The 16,451-nt window shown below is 40.5% G+C and overlaps 1 protein-coding gene across 9 annotated transcripts in view; it reads right to left on the bottom strand.

Annotated features, from left to right (window-relative positions):
- Window positions 1-16,451, bottom strand: part of clcn2c (chloride channel 2c) — a 202,870-nt gene that overhangs the window by 23,737 nt on the left and 162,682 nt on the right. For 5 of the 9 annotated variants that reach the window (XM_025897948.1, XM_025897945.1, XM_005461001.4 and 2 more), the window contains 7 exons: window positions 13,989-14,202; window positions 8,937-9,070; window positions 5,646-5,839; window positions 3,965-4,076; window positions 2,889-2,959; window positions 2,337-2,411; window positions 653-685 (listed from right to left, as the gene is read on the bottom strand). In XM_025897948.1, coding sequence (XP_025753733.1) covers window positions 653-685; window positions 2,337-2,411; window positions 2,889-2,959; window positions 3,965-4,076; window positions 5,646-5,839; window positions 8,937-9,070; window positions 13,989-14,202 — 833 coding nt within the window. The remainder of the gene's footprint in view (window positions 1-652; window positions 686-2,336; window positions 2,412-2,888; window positions 2,960-3,964; window positions 4,077-5,645; window positions 5,840-8,936; window positions 9,071-13,988; window positions 14,203-16,451) is intronic. The other 4 variants (XM_025897946.1, XM_019367739.2, XM_025897949.1 and 1 more) reach the window with 2 other exon arrangements.

Below are 16,451 nucleotides of genomic sequence, written 5' to 3'. Positions count from 1 at the left end.
CGGAGTACCTGGACAAAACCCACACAAACTCCACACAGGAAGGCCCCGACAGATGGTTGATTCGAACACAGGACGTTCTTGCTGTGAAGAAACTGTGCTAATGACCACACCATTGCCACCGTGCTGCCCACACTTTTCAAGCAAATTTAGACAAAAAGAATCTTTCTTGAAGAAAATTTGTGATTTGACTGTTTGCTTGGCATACTGCAATGACCGTACTGTCAGCTCCTGTAAAATTCCACCTGTCACTTTACCGACCTCTTTGCTTTCTGCAGTGTGTGTCAAACAGATAAGGGGTTACAGGGGTTACGCACCAGAGCTACAGTAAATACTCAACCTAATGTTTTTTTATTGCTTATTCGGCTCAGCAGTTATTAATTAACAAACACACAAACATTTCCCTCCTCCACTCAAGTCTTATAATAGTACAGAAACCAGACAAACTAATATCTCCAGGACTCCAAATTTGCAAGCCAAGTATGAGTGAAAATAAATCTTTTTTCAGTGTGCTTGGTATGCTTGATTACATTGTGATGATAACAAAAAGTTTCATATCAAAAGATTGAAAAATAATATCTACTGCTTTTGAATATTAGTCTGAACCAGATATTTAACCATATATGTTTCAAAGCAATGTGGACAACATGCTCACCGCAGAGAAACTCTTTAGGCCGGGTGGTGGCTCCTAGTGAATGAAGCGACATGTGATGAGTGAAAAACAATGTGACAGTTTGATGTGACAAAGGCTAGATTATGAATAAATCATTGATGCTAATTAATGAACAAATGTGAACTTATTCTGTCAGAATACATGATCAATTGACCTTAACAGTGTTTGATTTTCAGAAATTGGTGTCGTCTGCTGATGTCTGATCATTTGTCATGCAATGCTGACTGATCGTACGTTGGCAAATCATTTTTCTCTATTTATAATCAGACGCTCGCTCCATCGATTGACATGCTGTAGTAATTGGATGGCGGGATGAGCATTCCAGTTTACAGGGATATTCTCCAGTACTTCCCAATACTTCTCATGCATCATCATCATTTCACGTGAGCTTGTCTAGGAACGCTGCCATTCTAAAGCGTGCCTGATGCTAATGAAGAGATATGATGCTCCTGTTCTGATATTTAATGCTGCATGCACAGGTGAGTCTGCCACAACATGACTTTTCCCTCCCCCCACTGAACACTTAAGACGTGGTCTGCCAGAGCTTTTAAAGCCGGCTGCAAAAGATAACACCAGATTTTAGGTCACACCAGAAACAGGGCATGGCCCGCTCTGGGAGGCGATCACTGATTGGACGCCTCAGGTGACACGGCTGATGATGGACAGCACAGCATGCGTGATTGAACAGTATTGTCCTTGAAGAATACTTGACCACAGCTCCACTACATCTTAATAAAATAAGACTGTAGCTGGACCATGTCAAAGTGGAGAAGACTTTAGATCCACAATGACAAATAAATTTTGCAACATGAATAAGATTAAACAGGTTTTATTAAACTGGACCAAACATGCTCATTTCCAATTTCTGGACTCGGGTCAGAATAATCCTTTTGATCTCATACTGGGGCTTAGTGCAGCACCTCAGTTCAAGTAGAAAAGAAGATGTGGCCAGGTTGAGGAAAGTCTAGACTTCCATCCAACCCAAACCCAGATAAGCAGCAGAAAATGAGGGGATGGATTTAAACTTTTAATATTTATTTCAAATTTTTATTTCAGGCAGAAATTGTAGTGAAGGCTGTTCTTTTGCAATTGAATTTCCATTTTAATACAAAGCTTCATCTGATGCACAGGATCTGAGGATTTGCATTAGTTACTGATAAAAATCTAAATAAACTCAAATGAAATATTCGAGTAATTTACGAGTATTTTGGGGCACAGTTAAATTACCCTTAACTACTATTAACTAGTGCATGCTTGGTGGTGTCGTGCATACCACATCATGCTTTTTATCCAAAAACTAAAAAAGGCAATTTGGCTCACAATGGCACACAGGTCCCAATGATGCATCGCTGGCATTAGCACTCAGCAGTAGTGGATTTCAGTGGTCAAGTACTCTGCATAACCTTAACTGACCATCGGACCAGTGGAAACTGGTTAAGCTGAATGGATGGCAGCCTTTGCCAATAATATCATTGACTAGAGGCAATGAGAGGTCAGATGGAGTTACAGGCTGGACAAGAAGATGTTCTGCACTTTTTTAGCACGATGGCATCACATCCATCGGCATGTAGGATTAGCCCTGGGATGGAATGGTAGGGTGACAATCAGTTGATTGACTGATGAACCTGTTGACAGGCAGTTCCAGGCCCAGATCGGTGGCTCTTACCACAACGGATATCCGGACCCGTTTGGAAGACCTCCTGATGTCAGGAGACATTAGGCTCTCCATGTTGTTGTTTTTCTTCCGGGGCGACCAGAGACAAGCACACAATGTTAACAACAACCTCAATGTCAATCTGACTTGGCAAAAAGTGCCACTTAAGGCACGGCAAAACTCCCCTGCAATACTGAGAAAAATAAATAAATTGAAGGGTTATTTCTATGAAACAAGCCATTAATGGGGTGATGCGGGAGTGAAGAGTTTTTCCTTAAAGTTCTGCAGGATGCAAGGCTGAGACAAACTGAAAGAGGTTTTATATTGAAGCTGTCTGAGATACTGTGTGTGTGTGTGTGTGTGTGTGTGTGTGTGTGTGTGTGTGTGTGTGTGTGTGTGTGTGTGGGAGGTACTGTACTGTAGAGCGTGAAGGACTGTATGTGAGAGATAGCATAGGACTGTGGGGGTGTACAGAATGTGTGAACAACAGGATGTGAGCCACTGTGTGTGTGTGTGTGTTGGTGCCGTTGTTGTTGGGTGTATTCGAGGACATGACTCTCTCACCTCCAGGGCTTCTGCGTCTGGACTGGAGCAGAAAAGGTTCTTCAGTCCAATACCCGAATGATCATGTGGGCCTGAAACACAGACAGAGGAACCAGGGTTAGGTACCTTTTAGGTATGCAGCTCATTGCACCTCTCCCATCGAAATGGCATTCCAACATGTGAAAGAAAACAAGTGTTTTGTTCCAGATGTGTTTATTTTCACTTTGCTCCTATACCCTGTGTCCGGTTTGTAATCCTATATTTTAAGTGTTCAATGGACTGTGTGTGAGTATTGTAACCAAACTGCCTATGTAAACTGCTTTGCAACCCGTCTTCCTCTCATCTGAAACAGAATCAGGTTTTTTGCCAAGCTTGTACACGAACTAGGATTTTGTCTTGGTGGCATGGTGCATAAGGAAAGCGGTATAGAAATATAATACAGAATATATGGTATTTACAGCATATGTAATACACACATCTCCTTATAAATAATAATTCAAATACAACAGGAGTATGTACTAACTGCCTACGTGTATTGCTATAGGAATTAATCAATGTCAAGTTTTGTGCAGAAATGGGAACTAGCAGGTACATGCCATCCAGCTTTTAGCCTTAACAAAATCCAACATCTAAAATGAGATCACACCAGCACTGACACAGCACAAAAACAAAGAGTGGACAAAGAGGTACAAAAGCGCCTGCTGTGGCTACTGACTCTTGATATTCTAAGCCTGGTTCGGTTTGTTAAGACACTGTACAAAATCCTGCATTCTGTTTGTTAACTAACTGTTATTGGTTTTGTCATTTAACAGTGGCCACAAAGCAAAAACCGCCATTTAAAACTGAGATAGAAAAATGAGTACACTGTGTTGACACCTTGTGGCGAAGCAGACAAACAGTTAGAGATGAAGACAGCTGCAAGAGCCTATTAATCATGTGAGGACCAGCGACTGAGTGCTGTTATTAGCATTTTGTGAGTTTAGAGACAAAGAGGGCATCGCTCGCGTTTCTTCCAGAGATATAAAATTTTTCTATTCTTGCTTCTTTTGGATTTTCTGTTTTTTGCGTGTGTTTGTGTACGCAAATGCAGTTCTTACTGGTGGGAAGCTCAGTGGGTCGCTCCACCACAGAGGGTCTTTTCAGAGCAGGTTTGAGGGGCTTATGAGGTACTGGACGAGTAGGACTGAAGGACGACTCCTCAGTAGAGATCTGTGCATACACACACCACATACACACAAAGATAGGAAACTGCATTAAAAAGGTCCAATCCTGCTTAAGAGATCAGCATCTCTGTTCTTTTTCACACTCATTAGAGAAAGTGACGGACTTTTGCAGGTTTACATAATGGAAGCAAATCACATGGGGACAAAGAAAGAAAATAAACCAGCAGGAGCTGAGAACTAAAAGAATGCTTGTGATGGCCTTGTAAAATTTCATGACTTCAATGACTTGCCCTGTTGCCATTTCCATGACCTAAAAATATTTTTATTTGGTAAAAACAATATTGGTTAGTTTTATGAAAAAAGAAAAGGTAGGGTACTTGTATACCATACTGTAGATGGGAAACTGTGAAGAACCTGCCTATTTTTAAATACCGTGAATTACCCAGAATTTCTGGGCAGTAGCATGGCTGCATGCTTTCCTACACTGTATATATTATTTTCTTGAATATAAAGGGGACCCATTATGTAGATTTCCCGCTTCATATCTTTAGTCTTCCACAGCCATAGCTTTGCATGACTCATGTTATAGCCAATTTAAAATCATAAATGTAATTATTTGCCTTTACAACAAATACAGGCAGTAACAAAGAGTGGTAAGAAGGCACAAAGTCAAAAAAAAGAAGAGACTGAAATGAGCATTGTGCACAAAACACACTCCTTGCTCCTGTTTCCACATCCATGCCTGAGAGCGTTCTGCTCAGCCACTCAGTGCAAACTGATGAAAGATGGGGGAAAAAGGAGATAAATCTCAAGTTTAAGCACTGCAGTGCGGTACCTGCAACCAATGTGGACATCTTTTACCTGGCTGCCCATTTCTATTTCTTTCTTTAAAAAAATAAAAATAAAAATACAGATAGCCTCACACATTCATTCAATTCAAGACCTTGCAATACTGATAGAAACCCTTGGAATAAGCACTGGCAATGGAGAGGGGAGAGTAACTCCAGTCTAACAGGAAGAAACCTCCAGGCTCAGGGCATTCCATCGGATGGGGTGAAGGGAGAGAAAAATAATGAGCAGTGAGAAAAATAAACAATAAGCAATAAAAAAAAAAAAAGTGAACAATAAACATGGTCAGGTCAGATCAAAAGATCAAACATGCACAGTGAAGGGTCAGAGACACCTGACGGGGAGGAAGAGAGATGATACAAAGTTAGTGAAATGCAACCTAGTTGCACAGAGGAGACATGCTCAGTGCATCATGGGGAATCGCTCAGCAGCATAACTATGGGAGGGGTCAAAGCCACCTGATCTGACACCTGATATCAAAAAGGAAAATTTTAATATTACAGATATAACAGGCATGGTCTCTGTCTCCTGAACTCAGCGTGTTATAGAGGCCTGATAGCGGGGGGCTCTGGCTCCCATTGCAAATGCAGATAATCTAGTAAACAGACACTGCAGGTTTGTCTTTTCTCAGACATCAATAACCTACAAGTTCAGATAGAAGAAAAAAAATGCTGAATTTGTTACTTTGGTTTAAAACTTGTGCTGAGATTCTTTCACCAATGCGTTGGTGAAAACACTAAACCTCTGTGATCTAGCAACCTCTCACCTGGAAGCGGACTTCCTGGCTGGTGCGCTGGCTGCCGTTGTCGTCGCTGGCTGGGTCTGACACGATGGACAGGCGTTTCTTCTCCTCAACGGCTCGTTCCCTGATGTACTGCAGCCGCCTGGCACGGCCGAGCTGCTGTGAGAGCAGCGACTGGAGCTGGGCACGCTCGATGGAACCCAGCAGGATCATTGACTCTGGGAGAGGAGGCACAAGGGGAAGAGGGAGAGGTAAGAAGAAGACAAAAAAGAGTGGAGGAGCAAGTTTGCAGAGGCGTGAAAAGTGAAGACAATGTAAACTTGTTTCAGGGACAAAGGGCGAGCTAACTGCAGGCGATTCCAAACACATGTCGCGGCACTGCAGAGAGCTCAGCTGAGTTACATAACAAAAGCAAAGAATGCAGTGGATGTGTATTAAGTAGTGTGTGTATGTGTGCAAGTGAGTGTGCGTGTGGGTGGCCGCTTACTTGCTTTAAGTAATTGCCTTTGTGACAGTACGTGCTGATTATGTATTTGCTTAAATGCCGAAGCTAATTGTTCCTGCACGACTGCATAATTGAAACAGCGCTCGGAATACCAAATCTGCACTTCAGCGAGGCGGCCGGCGCGATCAGCAGCCTGCACCCAGACAGGTTTGTCAATCAATCAATTAAACTAATGAGCACATCACCAAGGGCGCTGGAATTTGTTTTTAGGGCGCTTACAGCAACATCATCAGCAGCATGGAACAATGACATGAATAGCACATCAGACGGGGTGATTAGCACACTGTTCTCACACAGAATTTACTACTGTAATAACTGTTGTGTTTTTTATATCACTTTCACACTGGTGGGTGCTTGGAAGTTTACACTTTTTTTCTCTCTCTCCCTGTTGTAACACATTAAAAGGGACAGTTTTGGGCAAACAGAAGCTGGCAGTCAACAATCAACTGTTGTTATGCACTTTAAATATCTGCTGGAAACATCACTGGAAATTTAGGTTATATAAAGGACCCATAATGGGTCATTCTGCATGGGAACTGTAAGGATTGCACCCTTAAAATCTGAAAATCTTTGAGCAAAACAAACACAGCCTTTCACAAATGTACATTGTTTAGTTTTTTTTAAGCTATTGAGGTATTTTCTCTGTTTACGTTGGGTTTTAGACACCTTCTGTTGCATTTTGTGCACTTTTGCAGTGCCTTTCTATTTACTGGCATTTTTTTAAGTTGCAGTGCATTTGCCCTCTCAGTGCCACTGTAGATGTCACTTAAGAGGACAGTAAAGCATTCTGGTACAGAAATGTTGTGTGATGTCTGGGCGAAAAGTGACAATTATGGATAGACATTAATCCAAAAATTGGTCTTTTTTAAAATCTTAACGTCCTTTCATGAAGACAGAGGCAAACACAATGCATACTGACTGTGACACAAATGAATGTGAGAAATGGTCAGAGAAAATGACTACGCTAACAGCTAAAATATAGAAAAATGGAGAGATTATATCTCGCCTTGAACACCTCAGTGATCTAGAGGAGGTGGTCTGGGATAGAGGTGGGCTTTGCTCCTCTGCTTAGGCAGAAAATGGATGGATTGAAATTTTGTTATTTGTTTTCTTATTTGATTTAAATGAAGGCTTAGTACTCTTAAAGTTGGGTATTTAGTCATAACAACAACAAATCTTTATATTTTTTTTTTAAATATCCGGGTCCCGTATATGGCACTTCTCACTGAATGACTGAGACCCTGTTTGCTTTGATGTTAGTCCTGATCACTGACAACAATGTAGGTGAAAAGAACCTTTTCAGAGCCAGAACATTCATCTTTTATATACAATGTGTCAAACAGAGAATTATGCAGCTTTGTGCTATGCAGTGGGTATGTCAGAGCTATTTTGCTGACAGCAGCAACCTGCTGCAGCTGGAAACAAGGACGAGAATGGAGTTATGTACAAGACGACAAGTATAATGAGCTAAAGATAATTGAGATTAATACAACCAATCAAAACAGAGTGTTGGGTTATACAACATTTCTCTGTGGGTTTGTAGTCACTCATACTACAGTATGACTGACAACATTTCAATTATACACAGTAATCTGGGCCACTGGGAAATATTAGTGCAGTTTTAATGCCCATTTAAGGCCAGTGATTTGCCCAATTTGACCATCTTTTGGAAGACTAATTTGATTTGCCAAATGAAACCAATTTACAGACTGTGCACACTGTATGCTAACAAGCACAGATGTCAGTGGGAGTGGGAGCTGTGTGTTCAGTTTGTGTTCAGCTCAGCCTTCGATTTGAGCAGAAACTCAGAAGAGACAAATAAAGTTTATTCTGTTTTGTTATAACAAAGACTACAGCACAGAGCTGTGTCATAAATATATGAACCAGTGCATTCTGACACATTAAGTTACGCGTTTCAAACTCGATTTTGGCCCATCAGAAATTTGAATCCAGGCCACCTACTAATTTGTGTGCAAAGTGCACACACTTAAAATAAAATAGCCAGACACACATCGAATGAACCCGCAAGCTAACATACTCACAAGAAAGAAAAGTGGAGTGTGGAAGGCAAACAATCTCAAGAGGTTTTTACTGACTACTGGTTACTGACTTCAGTTTGCTTTGTTATTTTTGAACCACACATCAGCAGAGCTATGCAGCCATGCAGTAGCTCTGAAGTCAAAAGAGGGATGCAGTTATGCCAAAAGTGTTCTCAGAAATCTCAAAGTGCTGGAGCTCTGACTTTCTGCATAACAGAAGAAGTGGTTAAGGACATCTAGGCGGTAACTTTGCAATCAATCAACAATTATTTAATTAAAAGTTGTGTTCAGCAGTGGTAGACGCGGGCAGATTTCATCATAAAATGCAATGCAATAACAAGTTTTTACTGATTTAAAGCATTAATGATGCCGACTTTGTAGAAAATGTATGAAATAACATTCAAATGGCACAACGGGGCTAATAGTAACCAATTTTACACATTGGTGATTTTCAATAGGCTCCATATTGACCCCTGGTGTTTCTAAATTTCAGTTTTTAGACACTTGACAAACCTTTGAAGTTAATTATTAGACATGCACACATTTTTTAAATTTGTCTCTATTTGTGCTGTAGACACACATAAACACAGTCATGTGGTTTCTTATAGAAAAAATATAATCTGGACATGTGTGCCATTGGCAATAAGTGTATGTATTGCAATGAAACCTGTTTGTCTATCAACACGTGGAATAACGTGAAACTAAACTTCTAAATGTGTTACTCAGACTTTATACTCATCTCTACAATGGTGCATGTGTGTTTGTGTGTACCTGCTGATTCCACCAGTGCAAGGGTTTTGAGCTGGCCCGTCAGCAGCACGTTATGCAGGTCTCTGTAGCAGCAGTTGAGTGTGATGTACCGCACGTCGCGTACCATAATGTCCTCTACACGAATATTGTACTTCCTGAAATGAGAAAAGAGGAGAGACATTTATCAAGTGGTCATAAAGATGAGAAAAAAAGTGAGAATAAGAAAGATGGATGTGAGATTTTTTTTTTTTTTTTTTAAACATTCCTCTGAATAGCCTTTCATCGCTGACTTGGAAAAATTTTGTGTGACTGTCATGCATTTTTTCCTCTGATGAACTGTCAACTGAAGCTTGATTAGTGCATGGATCTATAAACACTTCCCCCCACATACTGTACGGCTTTGACAGCACATCCTTCTTTCAGCTGACCGGTCAATCCAATAACACCGTACTCTGTCGACACGTCATCCGGATGCTGGTGCTCTGCGTACAGTAGCGGAAAGTGGGTGACATTTCGCGAGCAGCTCTTGCCTCAGCATAATCGTACGCCCCAGTACACCAGTCAGAAACACTCGCATTTCTCTCCCTGAGAAAGCCTGAGCCTGCCAAAACCTGCAAACATGACCGCAGTCACTCAGTGGTTTCGCTGCCAAGCCTCCGCAGCCATGCCAGGACGCAGGCTCCTTCTGTGGTGACAAGTCAATACACTGACCTCGCTTTAAATACAAAAGTAAATTGATGACCATTGTCTGCCAGCTCCTCTTTAATACACAAAATGCATAAAGTTAGTCCAACATCCCTCTTAGGGAAATGAATGGCAACAACACAGTTCTGCAGAAAGATTTTCTATTGACTCTCTTGAGGTGTTGTAACAAACCCTAAATCCACTTTACAAACAGTATTCAAGGGTCATTTAACCTACACTGTAAAGAGTGGTATCTCACTGTACACCTACACTGTAAAGAGTGGTATCATACTAGACAAGAACATGAATACAGGAAGGGAGTTCTTCTAGAACCAGGCTCAGGGAGCTGTAGCCATCAGCTTGGATTGGATACATATTTTCACCTTCACTTGCCTTTGTAACTACAGGCGATCAGTATTTTTTTCATGCCACTGGACATAAATCTCGAGGCTGAAAAACTGTCCAATATTACCGTAATTCCAGGAGATGATTGACTCAGTATCTAAATTCAGACAGTGTTGGATTTATTTGTCTAGGTTTTGAGATATTTACTTCCACTGTACACAACGGAGGTGAACTAAATCTTGTTTGTGTGGCTCACAGCACTGAAAAATGACATTAGTGGCACCAGCTTTCATTTTTCATTGGAAGCACTTTGGAATTTACTTTCAGAAAAAAATGGTCCAAAGAAAAATCCTTATAGTGAGGAAAGTAGACTTCCAGAAAGAAATTAATAATTGAAATATAACTTTTCGATTTTATGTACCCTCAGCAGGCATGTGCCTGTTAGATTTATTCCCACCCTTTTACAAAGCTTGGCACATAAAACCATAACCCTATGGCTATATAACAAGAGGACAATGAGAAAAAAAAACATGCAGTTTTGTAATCTAAATGAAAGTAATAGAAGGTCTTTATCTTTGTTATCAATAACTCACCACTTATAGACATCTTGTAAATCAAACCACGATCAGAGACCATGAAATGTTAATGAAATTCAGCACATTTTGGGCACCACTAAAGATTTTCCTGCTTCTCTACATACCTAATGTTATCATTAAGAGAAAAAAAACATTGGAAGGAGACTGAATTGTTACAGTGCTCTATTAGTCTGCAATGGAAAGCAGAAAAAAAAAAAAGGTGAGCAAAAAGATCCTTTCTGGTGCAATAGCAGCCTCTTAATTTGATAGTGGATCTGAGGGAATAATGTAATGCATGCCTCTGAACTGGCCACAACCACTGCCAAGACTAATTTCCCTCGAGATATCAAAGGCAGTTGATGAAATGTGATTGGTTTCTTCTTAATTGGACCTTCCTCCCCTGCAAAGCCTGGGCAGGAAGATACTGATCAGTCTGACTTATATCGAAGTGAGCCTCAATCTATATGTTTGAGCCAAGAGAAACAAGCTTATAGGGTTATAAACCCAGGCTTCATATATCATCCACATTACTCAGGGCAGAATGGAGGGGAGGGTTTGGCTGTTAGGTTTCTACATGCTTGAGTGAAGAGGGTGCAGAGATTCAGGAGAAAGGGTGAAAGCTAATAGCTAAAGGGCTGTAATGATCATCTGCTGGAGCTCCAATTATTGTCAGACAAACAGAGACAACAGCGGACTATAGACTATTCAATAAATCAGAACTGGCCCTTATGAAATGACTAAGAAAAGCAAAGTGACAGAATAAACAAAAGACAAACACATGGAAAGTGATGTTATGCAACAGTCGCCACACTTTCTTTCAAATGCCACTCCAGTGTTGAAGAACTGAAGGCACAGGAAAAGGTTTCATATGTGCAAGGAGCATGTCTGCAGTGGATCACATATCTGATCTTTGTATTTGTGCCCATCTCAACATGTCTGCTTGTATCTGCACTCATATCTGTAAGAGTTGTGCAGGAGCAAAGGATTGAGAAAAAAAAAAAACTAATTCTGTCCATGCCTGTGTGGGAGTATGAGCAAATGTACATGCTACCATACGCGTGCACTGCACGGCAGGCATTACACAAGTGTTCCTGGATTTGTGAGTGTATGTGTGTGGGTGGATGGTTGCGTGGGTGTGAGATGGATAATTTCCAGTTAGAGTGAAAAACACGTTCTGCTTGGAGCGGACCACACTACCTACCTACAGTGTCTCACCTACAGGTCCGCCTCCACCTCCACTTGCGTATGCTGCAGACAGACACACATACACACACGCGCACACACACAGGCCTGCTGATGGAAAGTGGTGTGTGAGAGAGAGTTAGGAAAGAGGCACCAAAGAAAATAGAGTAAATGAAGGAGGAGGTAGGTAAGAGCTTTCTGCATAACGAGTCAAGTTCATGGAGGCCTATGTGTTATTGAAGATAGATGATTCCAAGAGTTTGCGTACGTGCTCAGTGTTTACACACAAACATACACATTATACATATCATATGGATTCACAATACTGGCAACGTGTTGTTATATACAGAAAATGACAGATGGTTGTGTCATGACTTATTTTCAATATGTCCATGCTCATATCCACACACACACACACACACACACACACACACCCGTTCAGCTATCTTAGTGAGGACCCTCATTGACATAATGGTTTCCCTAGCCCCTTACCCTAAACCTAACCATAACCTAATTGTAACCCTGACACTAAAACCATGTTTTGAGCCTCAAAAATGGCTTTAAATGCCTTCAAAAATGTGAGGACCAGGTTGTGTGTCCTCACAAGTGACTGCTGGTTCTCACAAGTATAGTAGAATGCAGATTTTGGTCCTCACAAAGATAGCTAGACAAGAACACACACACACACACACACACACACACTATGCATGTGCGATTTTCAACATTTGGAAATGTAATCATTAAGATCCACACACACACAGCCACCTGCCTTATACAGTATAGTGTTGGTCCCCCTTATCCTGGTAAAAGAGCCTGTACTGTCAAGGCATAGGCTCCACTAGACCCCTGAATGTGTGCTGTGCTATCTGCCAACATGTTAGCAACAGATCCTCTAAGCTGTAAGTTGTGAGGTGAAGCCTCCGTGGATCAGACTTGTTTGTCCAGCATGTCCCACAGATACTCCTATGGACTAAGATCTGGGGAATTTGGAAGCCAAGTCAACACCCCAAACTCATTGGTACGCTCCTCAAACTGAACAATTTTGCTTTGTGGCAAAAAGCCTTGGGCACACATGAGCCTGTCACTGGTTCATCACTGTTCCTTCTTGGACCACTTTTTATAGATACTGACCACTGCAGACTGGAAACATGCCAGTTGTCCAGCCATCACAGTTTGGCCCTTATCGTTATGCCTTATTGGTGCATGCATGGACAACTTGGATCTTATTTAGGCATTACAGGATTCATACAATATTATTGTAGGAATTTGTGTTATGCGAATTCATGGGAAAATTCTTTTTAGGCTTCTTGTAATATCACAAATGACCACTAGGATATATTGAGATAAAGGCTAACTATGCTTTATGCAGCTAATTTGAACTGCAACAGCTGGCAGTAATGAGGTTAGATGAAAAAGGTGCCACACTGGAAAAAATCCTTTAGACAGGCCACTGAAAAAAAAGGGTTTATTTTTTGTCCAAAGTGTTTCCAACAAGAAGATTCAGTTTGTGTGAGAGAAGATTAGCTGATTTACAAAACTTTACAAATATAAGTGAGAATAATATTCCAACCTACACCGAACAGCAGTGCTAAACTGCCTCCCCAAGCTTTTTCATGTGGCATGTCTTCCCCGCTATGGGTGAGGTAGCCACAAATAGCATTATATAATCAGAAATAAGAGGAACCTACACACTAGTCAACAACTACTTGGTGAAAACACAGCTCACATTGCAGTTTCTTACTCTCCCCGACATACACATGCATACACGGACAAGACAAGATAGTGAGAGTGTGATTGAGAGGCCACAAGGTCACAGCAGATAATAAGAAGAGACAGAGGAGGAGAGAGCAGAGAGCAGATAGAGTGAGAGGGGAATAGATAACGAAGAGATGGACAGTGAGGGTCAACTGAGGTGCTGGCATGCATAGCTTTAGTCATAAAGCTGGTCATAGTTGTTTTTCATTTACAAGCTACGCTACTGAGCTTTTCAAAATCATAACAAAAAAAACAAAAACAAACAAAAAAAATCAATAAATGCATTTCCCAAAACCCTAATTTATTTATTTCCTTGAAGCATACTGTTAAATTTGATTTCTTAACAATTTAATACATAGATATTATATGACCTTTAACCTTTTGCACATACTATAAAGCTTTACCATTATTTTCTAAATTCTTATTAGCTTTTGGTTTAGTAGTTAACATTCTGCATAATAGTATTTACAAAATTGAAACTTATTTGTAATTTGTTTTGCTGTGTGCTGGTGTTTCTCTAGAATATACATACTCGTGATGACCCCAGCCCAGCTCCGGGAGGTAGGGAAGCTTCTTGATCCTGATGATGGAGTCGTAGAGGGAGGGCTGCAGGGACTGGGCCACAGCATTGGCTAAGATCACTGCTATCATCACCGGCAGGATGTGGGAGATCTGGCCAGTCAGCTCAAACACGATGACTGCGGTAGAAACTGTGTGGGTGACTGCTCCCGACAAGGCTGCAGCACCTTTGGGTTTGGGAGAGGACAGTGGGGTTAGTAGAGGACCAGAGAGAGAAAGTGTAGAAATAATTGGTTAGATGTTTGCTTTGTAAGGTGAGATCTGGGGGCTTTATAAAGGGGTCCTTTGGGTGGCATTCAAAGGCCCCCTTCCCTCCAAAAAAACAAAAGATGGGTCAATACTAATATGATTTCAAAGAGCAATAAATACTATTTTACTGTCCCCAGGCATATGACAAAGAGAAGCGCTGATTAATGCCAGAGACTCAAGATTCTGACAAGCTGCTGAAATTTCGAACTTACACATTTCACTTTCTCAGTCTTAGTTCTTCAAAAGGTCTTTTGAAGATGTTAAAAGAAAAATTTTTTTTTTTCTTGTGCTTGGTTTCTTTACCGATCCATCAGTGACTTCATTGCCGTCTGCTTAGGCTCTCCCTGAGCCTGGTTCTGCTGAAGGTTTCTTCCTGTTAAAAGGGAGTTTTTCCTTCCCACTATCGCCAAAGTGCTTCCCCATAGGGGGTCATATGATTCTTGGGTTTTTCTCTGTATGTATTATTGTAGGATCTACCTTACAATATAAAAGCACCTTGAGGCAACTGTTGCTGTGATTTGGCGCTATATAAATAAAATTGAATATAATTGAACACTATCTCATTCATACTGATTCAGTTCAAGCAACTAAATACACATTTATCCCCTCACAGCCTTCTCCCCTGTGTCCATAAGGCAAAAAAATCAACTATTTCGAATAATTCAATATAAAAGGGAACTTTACATTTGCAAATCTATTTAAAAAACATAAATAGAGAGTAGTTAAAAGAGGAATACTCTAGCCACATCAAAGCAGAAAGAGCAGCATGGGCAAAGTGAGTGTTTATACTAACAGAGAAAATGGATGAGACCAATCCAAAGAATGAGATGAACACCAGGGGGAAAAAAATAACAGAGAATGAAAGCATTAAAATAAAAAGAGAAACAGATGGTGAGTAAGAGAGTCTACAAAGACAGGTTTCATTGTTCTTTCTCCTAACTTAATTAAGCCCATGTATGCCCCTCAGATAAATGCTACTGCTCCCTCTGCCCATCCCAACATTTATTCCTTAAAGCAAGCTCCGCAGCGAGATGAAAGAGGCTCATCAGAGTGTCAGGCCTGTAAAAGGGTGACTCATCAGCTATAGTGCAGCACAACAACAACATCAGCCCCAGAAAAACAGCCACCGCCAACCCATAACACTGGCATAATCAGCACGGCTGTCAACAAGTAGCAACTGTAGCAACGCTGCATCTCATTAGACACACAAGTTCAGGAAGAATCTATAATGTATGTAGTGCAACCATTTCTTTAAAGAAGCACTGGGTACAGCTTCACTATCCAGTGTATACAATCATTACCCTTTGCTGGTTATTATCACTTATTTTACCATTCCTCTGTGTATCCAGACAAACAAATCATCTAGACTGATACATCAGACATTAGCTTGTCGCAGTGTTTGTGTCTTCCGATGAGTAACAACAAACAGAAGTAAAGATATGCCATAGGGAAGTTCTGAGTCATTAAACATAATGTCTCTATTACATGGTTTGTTCACCAGAGAGTAAAGATCTCAATATTGTTTGTTTAAGGTACATTTGTTTAATAAAGCATACAGGAAAACTAGAAAATAGAAGAAAATAAATATTTTGACGCTATTAATAAGCTAAAATAATCATTTGCATTAACTAGCTCATTATTATCACTGTCCAGAGAGGGTATTTCTTGGACGTTATATGCATAATTATTGGTAGTAAACTAGCAGTAGGAAATTATGGCTGTTGACTGCAATTTTCCACATATTCTAACAAACTTATAAATGTTTATCACATTACTTTTACAATTCAGTTGCTCTCCTTGTGTTTAACTTACCTTGATATTTGAATAACAAAGCTGTGACGCTGAGTGCAGCGCATTGTTGTCTTAATGACTGTATTAGCACAAACAGGGGTGTGCAGTGTGAGTAAATGTTGATGAGCATCAGCTGTCATATCTATCATTAGCTTTCTATTTATCCTTGTTTAAAAATTGGAACTAATAAGAATTGTAATAAAAACTATCGAGTTTCTGGCAGGTTTAAAAATTAAGTAAATACAACCTTTAAAAAAGTACAAATAGAACACTGAGATGAACACTAACCTTATATTACACATTGTTTAGTACAGTTCATGGTTCAGGAACTTGTAGAACAACCTTTAGCAGCAATAACGAATTCTTTGCATGACTA

Source organism: Oreochromis niloticus, linkage group LG14, assembly GCF_001858045.2.
Source record: "Oreochromis niloticus isolate F11D_XX linkage group LG14, O_niloticus_UMD_NMBU, whole genome shotgun sequence".
In the NCBI taxonomy this organism is placed as follows: Eukaryota; Metazoa; Chordata; class Actinopteri; order Cichliformes; family Cichlidae; genus Oreochromis; species Oreochromis niloticus.
The sequence above is the reverse complement of the archived record's forward strand: the minus strand, read 5'-3'. Positions and strand labels throughout refer to the sequence as shown.